This window comes from Tachypleus tridentatus, chromosome 7 (genome assembly GCF_004210375.1).
Source record: "Tachypleus tridentatus isolate NWPU-2018 chromosome 7, ASM421037v1, whole genome shotgun sequence".
Classification (NCBI taxonomy): Eukaryota; Metazoa; Arthropoda; class Merostomata; order Xiphosura; family Limulidae; genus Tachypleus; species Tachypleus tridentatus.
The window spans coordinates 195,223,316-195,238,642 of record NC_134831.1 but is presented as its reverse complement, the minus strand read 5'-3'; the positions used below and the strand labels follow the sequence as shown (position 1 = coordinate 195,238,642).

The following is a 15,327-nucleotide window of genomic DNA, read 5'->3' as shown; positions in this document are numbered from 1 at the left end:
CCCCTATATCCATTAACAGAAACCCAGTTAGATTCAGTTTCTTTGCTATTATCATTGATGTTTTCAATTTCAACAGGATGTAACTACACATAAAGCCATTCTTCCCCCCCCCTTCTTACAATTCAATGTTCTTCCTAAGGTAAAGCTCTCATGACTCACTTTAAAAGATATAACCCAAAATCCTATTTGCAGCACCACTAGCAGTAGCACAGTGATTAAATAGTACAGGAAACTACTTGACCAGAACACCAGACTTTTTCTCCATAACATTGTTCAGTTCATTCCCATTAAATTTCAAATTATAATTTAAATTATGATAACCCCCTTGCATTACTTTTGTGATTCCAAGTAAAATGGTTTTTTAGAAGAGCAGCCTGTTAGACCTAGTGACTGGAACTTTGAGGAATACTGGGCTAAAAAAGAATATTATTCTATCAGATCTACAACTGGAAACTTCAGGAAGAAGTGACTCAACAGAGAGTTCAACAAAAACACAAAATACAATGTAGTTCCAAAAGCAAAATGGGGGAAAGTATCTAGCTGTGCACATTGAACTGATAAGAGCAAGGTGAAGATTTTTAAATTAAAGTTAATGATGAAATAAATATTGAAATCTAAACAAAACTACAAAATCTCGGTGAAAGTAAACAATTTCAACTTCACAAACTTTAATTTGAATTGTTGTAACAACAATGAAGTTAAAAATAACAAACCACTTTAATGTTGAACTAAAATTTAAAAAATTCTAAGAATTGAAACTACAAAAAGTTAATCAAAAGTTTAAGCTGTAAAACACAAACTGCAATAATGTCTTATATACATCTTAATTACCATAAAGTTTTGGCTTGCAGGGCTGAATCTGAACTTAAATACATAAATGAAATTCACCTCATGTATAAGATCTGCATACAGTGACAGTTGGGTTTTAAGGCATGGCTATTCCTAACCCTTATCCCAGTTGTCAATATAACTGTTTTTGGATGTCATGTTCTATCTCTCCTGCAAGAAATTCAGTTGATTGCCAATTAGTGAACTCACATTTTGCTTGCTTTCCAAATAGAGTTACTGTTACTTAGTGAATCTGTGCATCCATACTGAACTGTCCAAAAACCTACAACTGAAAAGTACGTCTGAACTAAAGGGGTAGGAAGCACATAGCATCTGTACGATATATTACATGTATTCACCAAATATTCTTAAATCTGTAAAGAAGTATCCTTCTTTTCATAGCAAGCAGCAAAGATGTTAATATCAGTAATATTAAGTAATTTGTTGACTATTCCTTCATCTATGTCATTGTCATCTAACATTGAGCCCTGAGATACTCCACTTCTACCATTAATGCAGTTTGGCTGAACTCCATTTATGTAAATCCTATGATTTCTTCCATCCAACAATTTTTCTCACCAATGAGCCAATTTATTCTCAACACCTATAATTTTTTAACAAGCTTTTTTTATGGCATATTGTCAAATGCAGCCACCATCCTTTTTTTTCCTACAAGGAACATACATGTTACATATTTAAAACATTTATTTTTTTTCCAGATTTCATCAGTAGCTCCAGTTATCAGTTTTCCAATTCATAATGGATAATTATTCTTGCATATTTCCAAAATTAGTTTTTTTTTAAATTTGAAACCAAAATATCATTATTCTCAAGCTCCAAGTGTGATAAAAAAATTAAACATAATGGAGTAATGATCAACTATTCCTCAGTGTATACCCTCTCAAACGTTTTTATGTTAGTATCTAACAATAAATCTAAACTAGCATAATATTTAATAGATTCCCAAATATTTAGTGAAGAAATCCATCCTTAATAGTTTCTAAAAAACCTGCTTCCTTGACTCCTCACCTTTCTCAGTTTATGTGCCTGAAATTAAAATACATCATAACTTTGATTTTACTAACAGCTAATATCATAATGTCACTGTAAAGTTTCATCTGGTGGTTTATGGCAGATATCAACTAAAAGCTTTATTCCCCTATATCAATTAACAGAAACCCAGTTAGATTCAGCTTCTTTGCTATTATCATTGATGTTTTCAATTTCAACAGGATGTAACTACACATAAAGCCATTCTCCCCCCCCCCCTCTTTATTGTTGGAAGAGAAAGCAGAAAATCTGTTATTGCTGTCAGGTCAGACTGGGTACATGTTAATAGTGGAATGCTGCAGGCTCAGTATTTGTGCTTTTACTTATTCTGAAGTACATTAAATCTTTATTTCTAGCTGTATTGAGGTATTATGAAACAACTTGAATCAATTTGTAAGTTAGACAGCTGGTCTGTAACTATAGTAAATGTAAAGTGATACATCTGGTTAAAACTTGGATCATATCTTTAATGTAAAGAGGAACCCATTCAATAGAACAGAAGAAAAGTATAATGATGGATAACCCACCCAACATCAGAACAGAGTTTCATTGATATAACATGGCTTGAAGAATTTTAGGATGTATTTGTAGAGCTGTTGAAGATCAGAAGAGAGAATACCCCCCCCACCTTTATCAGTTACACCTCATCTGGAATACTCTAAGTTTTGATTTCCTTATATAAGAAAGTGTATAGGCTTACTTGAAAATGGTGTAGAAAAAAAAAAAGTGCTGGTTGGATAAATACCAGAAATGGATTATTTTACAGCAGCAGACTAATATCCCTATTTTCTTTCAGGAAAAGAATGATAAAAGCTGATCTTACTAAATTTTTTAAGATTACTTGGAGAACTAATTAGAAAAAGGACCTCAATTTTTCTTTTATGTTAGAGTATGAAGACAATAGGATTAGGAAATAAGAAAAGACAGACTAGGATTATTGTAAAAGTAGTTGTCTTATGTAGTGCGTTACTATCTTCAGCATTGTCTTCAGTGGCACATTCAGTTGATAAGAGAAAATAAAGAATTTCTGAAAAATAAATGATGAGTTTAACCAAAAAGCCTTAAACCACAAAATCAAAATGATTCCTTGTCCATATTTAACTTGAGGATTTTTAAGCCTTTTTTAGTTTTACAAGTTTTTCAGTGTTAATAATGCAGTTATGGCATACATTTTTGCAGTTTTTTGTGACAAAGTCATTCCATCCATTAAGCTACCTGTGAAAAAAAAACAAACTCAAAACCAGTTTTTGTCATTTAAATATTTATTAAGTCTTCCATTAAATTCTCTTAAATTTAATGCTTCAACCATATCTGAAAGCAACTCATTCCAAAGTCTAACTCCTTTTTGGAAAAATTAAACTCTTCCACCCTGCCAAAGATTGCTGCTACATCATCACTATCAATTATGTAAGTCTTTAACATCTCAGCCATATCTCCTCTGACTTTTTATGAAATAAAAATTAAGAAAGAATTTGTCACTGTAATATGAAGGCTTACCATGTCCCTCTACAGTAACAGAATTATTTCAAGTTTCTGATTTATTTTCTGCACTACCACAGCAGTAATGCCTAACATTATCTTGTTCTAGTCACTTCAGTCCTCTCCATGCAAAGATATTTCTGTGCTGTTTTTTGTGTTAAAGTTGAATTATTTAATGTTGGAATATCCTTTGCTGGCCAAACTATTATCTGGACAATCCTATCAGGGAATAGAGATCACAAAGTGATGTGATATCAAATTCCAGTTTACTTTTCTCTTCAGATCTATGTGGCTCTTCACTGATCCAGTAGACAGTCATTAGCTTTGCAGTTACACACATTTATTTTATGTTTAAATAAAGACTGTTTTCACTGGCATCTAAATGTGTCCAATCTGTTTGTCACACAGCTTCTTAGTAGTTTAATTTTTCCAGTAAATCACAAGGTTTATCAATGTTTCTTGTAAGTTTACAAAGTTCATACAAGCAAAATATTGCAACATGCTGGGATAAATCTTACTACTTTCACAGGTTTTATTCTCAGGTTGAACCACAACTTGATCCTATGACTGTACTGTGTTCACAGGTTTTATGCTAAGGTTGAACCACAACCTGATCCTACAATCATGGTGTATTCACAGGTATTATTCTAAGGTTGAACCACTACCTCATCCTACAACCCCACTGTATTCATGGGATTATTCTAAGGTTCAACCACAACCTCATTCTACAACCCTACTGTATTCATGGGTTTATTCTAAGGATCAACCTCATCCTAGAATCCTGGTGTATTCACAGGTTTTCTTCTGAGGTTGAACCACAATCTGATCATACAACCCTACTGTATTCACAGGTTTATTCTCAGGTTGAACCATAATCTGATCCTGCAACCCAAGAATATTCACAGGTTTTATCCTAAGCTTGAACCACAACTTGATCCTTAAACCCATACTGTATTCTCAGTTTCAACCACAACCTGATCCTCGTGTATTCACAGGTTTTCTTCTAAGGTTGAACCACAACTTGATTCTTAAACCCTACTTTATTCAAGGGTTTATTCTAAGGTGAATCACAACTCTAGTGTATTCACAGGTTTATTCTAAGGTTGAACCACAACCTGATCCTACAATCCTTGTGTATTCATAGGTTTTATTCTAAGGTTGAACCACAACATCGTCCTTCAACCCTACTTTATTCAAGGGTTTATTCTAAGGTTGAACCACTATCCTAGTGTATTCACAGGTTTTATTCTAAGGTTAAACCACAACCTTAACCTACAATCCTGGTGTATTCACAGGTTTTATTTTTAGGTTGAACCACAACCCTAGTGTATTTATGAGTTTTATTCCAAGGTTGAAGCAGAACTTGAACCATCAACCATACTGTATTCACAGGTTTAGTCTATGGTTGAGACATAAACTGATCCTACAACTCTACTGTATTCACAGGTTTATTTTACATTGAACCACAACCTGATCCTACAATCGTAGAGTAATCACAAGTTTATTCTAATGTTGAACCACATCCTGATCCTACTACCCAGGTGTATTCACAAGTTTATTCTAATGTTGAACCACATCCTGATCCTACTACCCAGGTATATTCACAGGTCTATTCTAGCATTGAACCACAACCTGATCCTACTACCTAAGTGTATTCAGAGGTTTTATTCTAAAGCAGATCCACAACTTGATGCTACAATCCTTGTGTATTCACAGGTTTCATTCTAAGGTTGAAACCACAACTAGATCCTTCAACCCTACTTTATTCAAGGGTTTATTCTGAGGTTGAACCACATCCTGATCCTACTACCCAGGTGTATTCACAGGTCTATTCTAGCATTGAACCACAACCTGATCCTACTACCTAAGTGTATTCAGAGGTTTTATTCTAAGGTTGAACCACAATCTGATCCTACTACCCAGGTGTATTCAGAGGTTTTATTCTAAGGTTGAACCACAACTTGATCCTTCAACTCTACTGTATTCATAAGTTTATTGTAAAGTTGAACCCTATCTGATCCTACAACCCTACAAGTATTCATGGATAGATAAGTCATTTTATATTTCATCCAAGTTCATTTTACATAAACAATGAACTAGGATGGCAACAACTGGTTTAATCAGCATATGTACCAACCATAATATTACTAATTTATTTAAATACTGTAAAATTTTTATGGATCATTGTGACAACCAGATTTTACAATTGAATATTAGAAAGTGTTTGTATTTGAAGTTTCTGACAATGGCACATGTACATTACAAGTTTAGAAAAAATGTTTATAAGTTTCATCCAAAAAAAAAAGTAACCAGGATATTTTAATCAGATGTTCATAAGTCAGCTTCTAATCAACTTGTTAATTGCATCTGTACAATGAATACCTTTAAAAACTGTATATAGATTTTGAAAGAGACAAAAGCAGGGTAAAAAAATTGAATTTATGTTAACTTATTACAGTCTTCACAATTATGAATACATTAGTTTATTTAAAATCTAATTTTCTGGTAAAACTAAAAATATTGTGAACATAAAAACACTGTTTTAGTTCTTTCTGTTTATAATTTATCATAAAATGTTACAAAACGTAATTCCTTTTATTCCTCCATCACTACACTATTTCAAGCTTTGTGCTCTGCAAACAAAAATTCAACAGAAAATATGAACAAGGTGTGAAAATTTCCATAGCAAATATTAAAATAAGGGAATCCTTCAGTAGCAGGTGTTGGTTGACTAGTGCAAGTTTAATGGGGTAGCAATCCTCCGATGCTTGTGTACAGCAAAGGGAGTAGTTCCCCTAATGTTGTCGTTGATTGGTTCAACATAAACATCAGCACACAATTCTTCGAGAGGAATTTCTTTTGATGATTTTGCAACTTCTACAGCTTTATCAATTTCTTTTTTCACATTCTTTTCTATTTCCTGAGGATAAATAAATTGTCATTTTAATCTTGTTTATAAACAGACATATGTTAGGTTCCAATAACTTTATGAAGCTAAATTGTTATTTATACTTCTACTGGACAGATGGATTTCAGAAAGTATCTATACATTTATGAAACTGCTGTAAGTAATTGTACTGCAGCATAATAAGGTTTTAATTTCATTCAGTAATTGCATTACTGAAACAGAGTAAACTCTTTAGAATTAATTTTGCACTAATAAAACACATAGAATAGTGAATAAGTTTTTTTCTCTAACCTTACAAATACTCTTCAGATGTCCTGAAGCAGTGATGAGATCTTAACTACATAGGTCTCAGTGTGTCTAGTTTTGGTCTCAACACCATTTCTACAAAGTTGCAAGGAACTTTGCACATTGATTTTGTTTGTGAAGTCAGTCTTATAGCAAGTTATCTTGTGTCTAACATTCTGGAACTGAACTAAAGTTTTGCTTGTTTAGAAGTTGATTATTCAGGATTGAAAGACATGAAATATGCCTTAAGGAGGACTGCTTTCATTGATGGTATTATGCCAAACCACTTGAAAGGCAGACCCCACAGCAGCTGTGCTAAATTACCAGGTGAAGACACCAAACTTCCACAAAGTGCTTCTTTTATTTTTTGCTTCACACAGAAAGCACCAAAAAAACCTCAATCGTTCTTGTTTTATCAGCTTTTGAATCGCAAAGACTATTATTCTTGTGCAAAAAGAACACATCAAAATTAATGCAAATAATAACACTTTAAACTACATGACAAATATTAATTAATTTCACAACAATTAAATCCATTTCAGTAAGAAGAAAACTCCTGTCCTTAGTAAATATTTGTTGTGCATTAATTGCTGGCTCAATTATCCAAACAGAAATATACAAGTTAGACATCCTTACCAAGAAATCTATTTAATTCTTGCTACACATTAATTGAATATCAGTTATATTTAAATTACATAAATATCAATTGAATAATTATGTTACACAATTTAGAGCATTGCCAAAAAAGCTATCTACATTTCTTTGTGGTGTGTGTGATCCTAAGGCAGACTAAGTGGAAATATAACACTTAATTGAAGTTTAACTCTTGAAATTGTTAAACTGAAATAAATAGCATGTTATTTTTGTTAGGTAATACATAATCATGGATGCAAACTGGATGATATATTTGTAATGCCAAACAGTTAAAATCCAACAACAAAATGAAATGTTTTAACTGCCTATTTGTATAAATAAAGTTTGACATTATGCTGTTGACTCCACAGATAAAATCGTACTTTTCAAAATATTTTCCTCATACTTGACACTTCATATCAGATTTTGGACTCAGGTATGGAATGTGAAATGAGACAATTTAATAGCAAGGTACACAGGCTCATTTACCATTCCAGCAGTCTTCAAACTTTATAAAGATTTATAGTGTCTTCTTCAAAACTACTTAAATCAACTTATTCACAAGTTCATTCTTGAACCACATACTGATCCCACAACCCTAGTGTATTCACGGGTTTATTCTAAAATTGAACCACAACCTAATCCTATTACTGTACTGTATTCACAGGTTTAATTTAAGGTTTAACCACAAACTGATCCTGTATTCCTAACGTATACAATCGTAGTGTATTCACAAGTTTATTCTAATGTTGAACCACATCCTGATCCCACAAACATTGTGTATTCACAGGTTTATTCTAACATTGAACCACAACCCAATCCTACTTACCCTGATGTATTGGCAGGTTTTATTCTAAAGCAGATCCACAACTTGATGCTACAATCCTTGTGTATTCACAGGTTTCATTCTAAGGTTGAAACCACAACTAGATCCTTCAACCCTACTTTATTCAAGGGTTTATTCTGAGGTTGAACCACATCCTGATCCTACTACCCAGGTGTATTCACAGGTCTATTCTAGCATTGAACCACAACCTGATCCTACTACCTAAGTGTATTCAGAGGTTTTATTCTAAGGTTGAACCACAATCTGATCCTACTACCCAGGTGTATTCAGAGGTTTTATTCTAAGGTTGAACCACAACTTGATCCTTCAACTCTACTGTATTCATAAGTTTATTGTAAAGTTGAACCCTATCTGATCCTACAACCCTACAAGTATTCATGGATAGATAAGTCATTTTATATTTCATCCAAGTTCATTTTACATAAACAATGAACTAGGATGGCAACAACTGGTTTAATCAGCATATGTACCAACCATAATATTACTAATTTATTTAAATACTGTAAAATTTTTATGGATCATTGTGACAACCAGATTTTACAATTGAATATTAGAAAGTGTTTGTATTTGAAGTTTCTGACAATGGCACATGTACATTACAAGTTTAGAAAAAATGTTTATAAGTTTCATCCAAAAAAAAAGTAACCAGGATATTTTAATCAGATGTTCATAAGTCAGCTTCTAATCAACTTGTTAATTGCATCTGTACAATGAATACCTTTAAAAACTGTATATAGATTTTGAAAGAGACAAAAGCAGGGTAAAAAAAATTGAATTTATGTTAACTTATTACAGTCTTCACAATTATGAATACATTAGTTTATTTAAAATCTAATTTTCTGGTAAAACTAAAAATATTGTGAACATAAAAACACTGTTTTAGTTCTTTCTGTTTATAATTTATCATAAAATGTTACAAAACGTAATTCCTTTTATTCCTCCATCACTACACTATTTCAAGCTTTGTGCTCTGCAAACAAAAATTCAACAGAAAATATGAACAAGGTGTGAAAATTTCCATAGCAAATATTAAAATAAGGGAATCCTTCAGTAGCAGGTGTTGGTTGACTAGTGCAAGTTTAATGGGGTAGCAATCCTCCGATGCTTGTGTACAGCAAAGGGAGTAGTTCCCCTAATGTTGTCGTTGATTGGTTCAACATAAACATCAGCACACAATTCTTCGAGAGGAATTTCTTTTGATGATTTTGCAACTTCTACAGCTTTATCAATTTCTTTTTCACATTCTTTTCTATTTCCTGAGGATAAATAAATTGTCATTTTAATCTTGTTTATAAACAGACATATGTTAGGTTCCAATAACTTTATGAAGCTAAATTGTTATTTATACTTCTACTGGACAGATGGATTTCAGAAAGTATCTATACATTTATGAAACTGCTGTAAGTAATTGTACTGCAGCATAATAAGGTTTTAATTTCATTCAGTAATTGCATTACTGAAACAGAGTAAACTCTTTAGAATTAATTTTGCACTAATAAAACACATAGAATAGTAAATAAGTTTTTTCTCTAACCTTACAAATACTCTTCAGATGTCCTGAAGCAGTGATGAGATCTTAACTACATAGGTCTCAGTGTGTCTAGTTTTGGTCTCAACACCATTTCTACAAAGTTGCAAGGAACTTTGCACATTGATTTTGTTTGTGAAGTCAGTCTTATAGCAAGTTATCTTGTGTCTAACATTCTGGAACTGAACTAAAGTTTTGCTTGTTTAGAAGTTGATTATTCAGGATTGAAAGACATGAAATATGCCTTAAGGAGGACTGCTTTCATTGATGGTATTATGCCAAACCACTTGAAAGGCAGACCCACAGCAGCTGTGCTAAATTACCAGGTGAAGACACCAAACTTCCACAAAGTGCTTCTTTTATTTTTTGCTTCACACAGAAAGCACCAAAAAAACCTCAATCGTTCTTGTTTTATCAGCTTTTTAATCGCAAAGACTATTATTCTTGTGCAAAAAGAACACATCAAAATTAATGCAAATAATAACACTTTAAACTACATGACAAATATTAATTAATTTCACAACAATTAAATCCATTTCAGTAAGAAGAAAACTCCTGTCCTTAGTAAATATTTGTTGTGCATTAATTGCTGGCTCAATTATCCAAACAGAAATATACAAGTTAGACATCCTTACCAAGAAATCTATTTAATTCTTGCTACACATTAATTGAATATCAGTTATATTTAAATTACATAAATATCAATTGAATAATTATGTTACACAATTTAGAGCATTGCCAAAAAAGCTATCTACATTTCTTTGTGGTGTGTGTGATCCTAAGGCAGACTAAGTGGAAATATAACACTTAATTGAAGTTTAACTCTTGAAATTGTTAAACTGAAATAAATAGCATGTTATTTTTGTTAGGTAATACATAATCATGGATGCAAACTGGATGATATATTTGTAATGCCAAACAGTTAAAATCCAACAACAAAATGAAATGTTTTAACTGCCTATTTGTATAAATAAAGTTTGACATTATGCTGTTGACTCCACAGATAAAATCGTACTTTTCAAAATATTTTCCTCATACTTGACACTTCATATCAGATTTTGGACTCAGGTATGGAATGTGAAATGAGACAATTTAATAGCAAGGTACACAGGCTCATTTACCATTCCAGCAGTCTTCAAACTTTATAAAGATTTATAGTGTCTTCTTCAAAACTACTTAAATCAACTTATTCACAAGTTCATTCTTGAACCACATACTGATCCCACAACCCTAGTGTATTCACGGGTTTATTCTAAAATTGAACCACAACCTAATCCTATTACTGTACTGTATTCACAGGTTTAATTTAAGGTTTAACCACAAACTGATCCTGTATTCCTAACGTATACAATCGTAGTGTATTCACAAGTTTATTCTAATGTTGAACCACATCCTGATCCCACAAACATTGTGTATTCACAGGTTTATTCTAACATTGAACCACAACCCAATCCTACTTACCTGATGTATTGGCAGGTTTTATTCTAAAGCAGATCCACAACTTGATGCTACAATCCTTGTGTATTCACAGGTTTCATTCTAAGGTTGAAACCACAACTAGATCCTTCAACCCTACTTTATTCAAGGGTTTATTCTGAGGTTGAACCACATCCTGATCCTACTACCCAGGTGTATTCACAGGTCTATTCTAGCATTGAACCACAACCTGATCCTACTACCTAAGTGTATTCAGAGGTTTTATTCTAAGGTTGAACCACAATCTGATCCTACTACCCAGGTGTATTCAGAGGTTTTATTCTAAGGTTGAACCACAACTTGATCCTTCAACTCTACTGTATTCATAAGTTTATTGTAAAGTTGAACCCTATCTGATCCTACAACCCTACAAGTATTCATGGATAGATAAGTCATTTTATATTTCATCCAAGTTCATTTTACATAAACAATGAACTAGGATGGCAACAACTGGTTTAATCAGCATATGTACCAACCATAATATTACTAATTTATTTAAATACTGTAAAATTTTTATGGATCATTGTGACAACCAGATTTTACAATTGAATATTAGAAAGTGTTTGTATTTGAAGTTTCTGACAATGGCACATGTACATTACAAATTTAGAAACAAATGTTTATAAGTTTCATCCAAAAAAAAAAGTAACCAGGATATTTTAATCAGATGTTCATAAGTCAGCTTCTAATCAACTTGTTAATTGCATCTGTACAATGAATACCTTTAAAAACTGTATATAGATTTTGAAAGAGACAAAAGCAGGGTAAAAAAAATTGAATTTATGTTAACTTATTACAGTCTTCACAATTATGAATACATTAGTTTATTTAAAATCTAATTTTCTGGTAAAACTAAAAATATTGTGAACATAAAAACACTGTTTTAGTTCTTTCTGTTTATAATTTATCATAAAATGTTACAAAACGTAATTCCTTTTATTCCTCCATCACTACACTATTTCAAGCTTTGTGCTCTGCAAACAAAAATTCAACAGAAAATATGAACAAGGTGTGAAAATTTCCATAGCAAATATTAAAATAAGGGAATCCTTCAGTAGCAGGTGTTGGTTGACTAGTGCAAGTTTAATGGGGTAGCAATCCTCGATGCTTGTGTACAGCAAAGGGAGTAGTTCCCCTAATGTTGTCGTTGATTGGTTCAACATAAACATCAGCACACAATTCTTCGAGAGGAATTTCTTTTGATGATTTTGCAACTTCTACAGCTTTATCAATTTCTTTTTCACATTCTTTTCTATTTCCTGAGGATAAATAAATTGTCATTTTAATCTTGTTTATAAACAGACATATGTTAGGTTCCAATAACTTTATGAAGCTAAATTGTTATTTATACTTCTACTGGACAGATGGATTTCAGAAAGTATCTATACATTTATGAAACTGCTGTAAGTAATTGTACTGCAGCATAATAAGGTTTTAATTTCATTCAGTAATTGCATTACTGAAACAGAGTAAACTCTTTAGAATTAATTTTGCACTAATAAAACACATAGAATAGTAAATAAGTTTTTTCTCTAACCTTACAAATACTCTTCAGATGTCCTGAAGCAGTGATGAGATCTTAACTACATAGGTCTCAGTGTGTCTAGTTTTGGTCTCAACACCATTTCTACAAAGTTGCAAGGAACTTTGCACATTGATTTTGTTTGTGAAGTCAGTCTTATAGCAAGTTATCTTGTGTCTAACATTCTGGAACTGAACTAAAGTTTTGCTTGTTTAGAAGTTGATTATTCAGGATTGAAAGACGTGAAATATGCCTTAAGGAGGACTGCTTTCATTGATGGTATTATGCCAAACCACTTGAAAGGCAGACCCCACAGCAGCTGTGCTAAATTACCAGGTGAAGACACCAAACTTCCACAAAGTGCTTCTTTTATTTTTGCTTCACACAGAAAGCACCAAAAAAACCTCAATCGTTCTTGTTTTATCAGCTTTTGAATCATAAAGACTATTATTCTTGTGCAAAAGAACACATCAAAATTAATGCAAATAATAACACTTTAAACTACATGACAAATATTAATTAATTTCACAACAATTAAATCCATTTCAGTAAGAAGAAAACTCCTGTCCTTAGTAAATATTTGTTGTGCATTAATTGCTGGCTCAATTATCCAAACAGAAATATACAAGTTAGACATCCTTACCAAGAAATCTATTTAATTCTTGCTACACATTAATTGAATATCAGTTATATTTAAATTACATAAATATCAATTGAATAATTATGTTACACAATTTAGAGCATTGCCAAAAAGCTATCTACATTTCTTTGTGGTGTGTGTGATCCTAAGGCAGACTAAGTGGAAATATAACACTTAATTGAAGTTTAACTCTTGAAATTGTTAAACTGAAATAAATAGCATGTTATTTTGTTAGGTAATACATAATCATGGATGCAAACTGGATGATATATTTGTAATGCCAAACAGTTAAAATCCAACAACAAAATGAAATGTTTTAACTGCCTATTTGTATAAATAAAGTTTGACATTATGCTGTTGACTCCACAGATAAAATCGTACTTTTCAAAATATTTTCCTCATACTTGACACTTCATATCAGATTTTGGACTCAGGTATGGAATGTGAAATGAGACAATTTAATAGCAAGGTACACAGGCTCATTTACCATTCCAGCAGTCTTCAAACTTTATAAAGATTTATAGTGTCTTCTTCAAAACTACTTAAATCAACTTATTCACAAGTTCATTCTTGAACCACATACTGATCCCACAACCCTAGTGTATTCACGGGTTTATTCTAAAATTGAACCACAACCTAATCCTATTACTGTACTGTATTCACAGGTTTAATTTAAGGTTTAACCACAAACTGATCCTGTATTCCTAACGTATACAATCGTAGTGTATTCACAAGTTTATTCTAATGTTGAACCACATCCTGATCCCACAAACATTGTGTATTCACAGGTTTATTCTAACATTGAACCACAACCCAATCCTACTTACCCTGATGTATTGGCAGGTTTTATTCTAAAGCAGATCCACAACTTGATGCTACAATCCTTGTGTATTCACAGGTTTCATTCTAAGGTTGAAACCACAACTAGATCCTTCAACCCTACTTTATTCAAGGGTTTATTCTGAGGTTGAACCACATCCTGATCCTACTACCCAGGTGTATTCACAGGTCTATTCTAGCATTGAACCACAACCTGATCCTACTACCTAAGTGTATTCAGAGGTTTTATTCTAAGGTTGAACCACAATCTGATCCTACTACCCAGGTGTTTTCAGAGGTTTTATTCTAAGGTTGAACCACAACCTGATCCTACTACCCAGGTGTTTTCAGAGGTTTTATTCTAAGATTGAACCACAACTTGATCCTTCAACTCTACTGTATTCATGAGTTTATTCTAAGGTTCAACCACCACCTGATTCTATAACCCTACTGTATTCACAGGTTTTATTCTAAGGTTGAAACCTGATTCTACAACCCTACTGTATTCATAGGTTTAATTCTAAGGTTGAACCACTACCTAATCCTATGACTGTACTGAATTCACAGGTTTATTCTAATGTTAAGTCACAACCTGATCATACAAATCCTACTGTATTCACAGGCTTATTTTACATTGAACCACAACCTGATCCTACAACCCTAAGTGTATTCACAGGTTTATTCTGAAGTTGAACTACAACCTGGTACTACAACCCCACCATATTCTTATGTTTATTCTAAGGTTGAACCATAACCTGATTTTCATAATGTTTTGAATGTGTAATAAAAAGTTTTAAAACTACAGCAGTCATGGGTAATACAATACACACATCCACCCAGCTGCCATGTAAGATGCTTGAATGCTAAACTACTTTACTTTAAATAGCCCCAGATATTAACATTGTAAGTCCATAAGTTACTTCTCACCAAACAATAGACTTTGAGAAAGCCCTTATATATTTCATACAAACTTAAACCTTCTCACAAGTGGTTTATGGAAAATTGTCAATACCCACTGCAGTAAGGCCTTCACTGTATACCACTGACATAAATGTATGGTTCCAGAGCAAAATAATAAAATGCTTATTTTTCTAAGTATTAAAGGTTTCACAAGTTGAAAGATTTTTTTGGGGGGTAGATACTTCACGTTGACTTATGAAACCATATAAAGGAAAAAGAAGGATAATAAAAGAAAAATAGATATGTACATATTTACCTATGTAAATGTGTATACATCTGTTTTATGTTACAGTTTTTGTATTTTCACATGGATGTCATATACAGTACTCAGTGTTTATTATAATAAGATTTT

At 32.4% G+C, this 15,327-nt stretch overlaps 1 protein-coding gene across 2 annotated transcripts in view; it reads right to left on the bottom strand.

Annotated features, from left to right (window-relative positions):
• Window positions 1–5,783: 5,783 nt before the first annotated feature.
• The window catches only part of LOC143257627 (putative pyruvate dehydrogenase E1 component subunit alpha, mitochondrial), a 37,448-nt gene continuing 27,904 nt past the window's right edge, over window positions 5,784–15,327 (bottom strand). The window contains exon 9 of one of the 2 annotated variants that reach the window (XM_076516658.1): window positions 5,784–6,277. In XM_076516658.1, the coding sequence (XP_076372773.1) occupies window positions 6,089–6,277 (189 nt within the window). In that variant the 3' untranslated portion in view covers window positions 5,784–6,088. Of the gene's footprint in view, window positions 6,278–11,799; window positions 12,294–15,327 lie in introns of those variants that run through there. The other variant, XM_076516659.1, reaches the window with a different exon arrangement.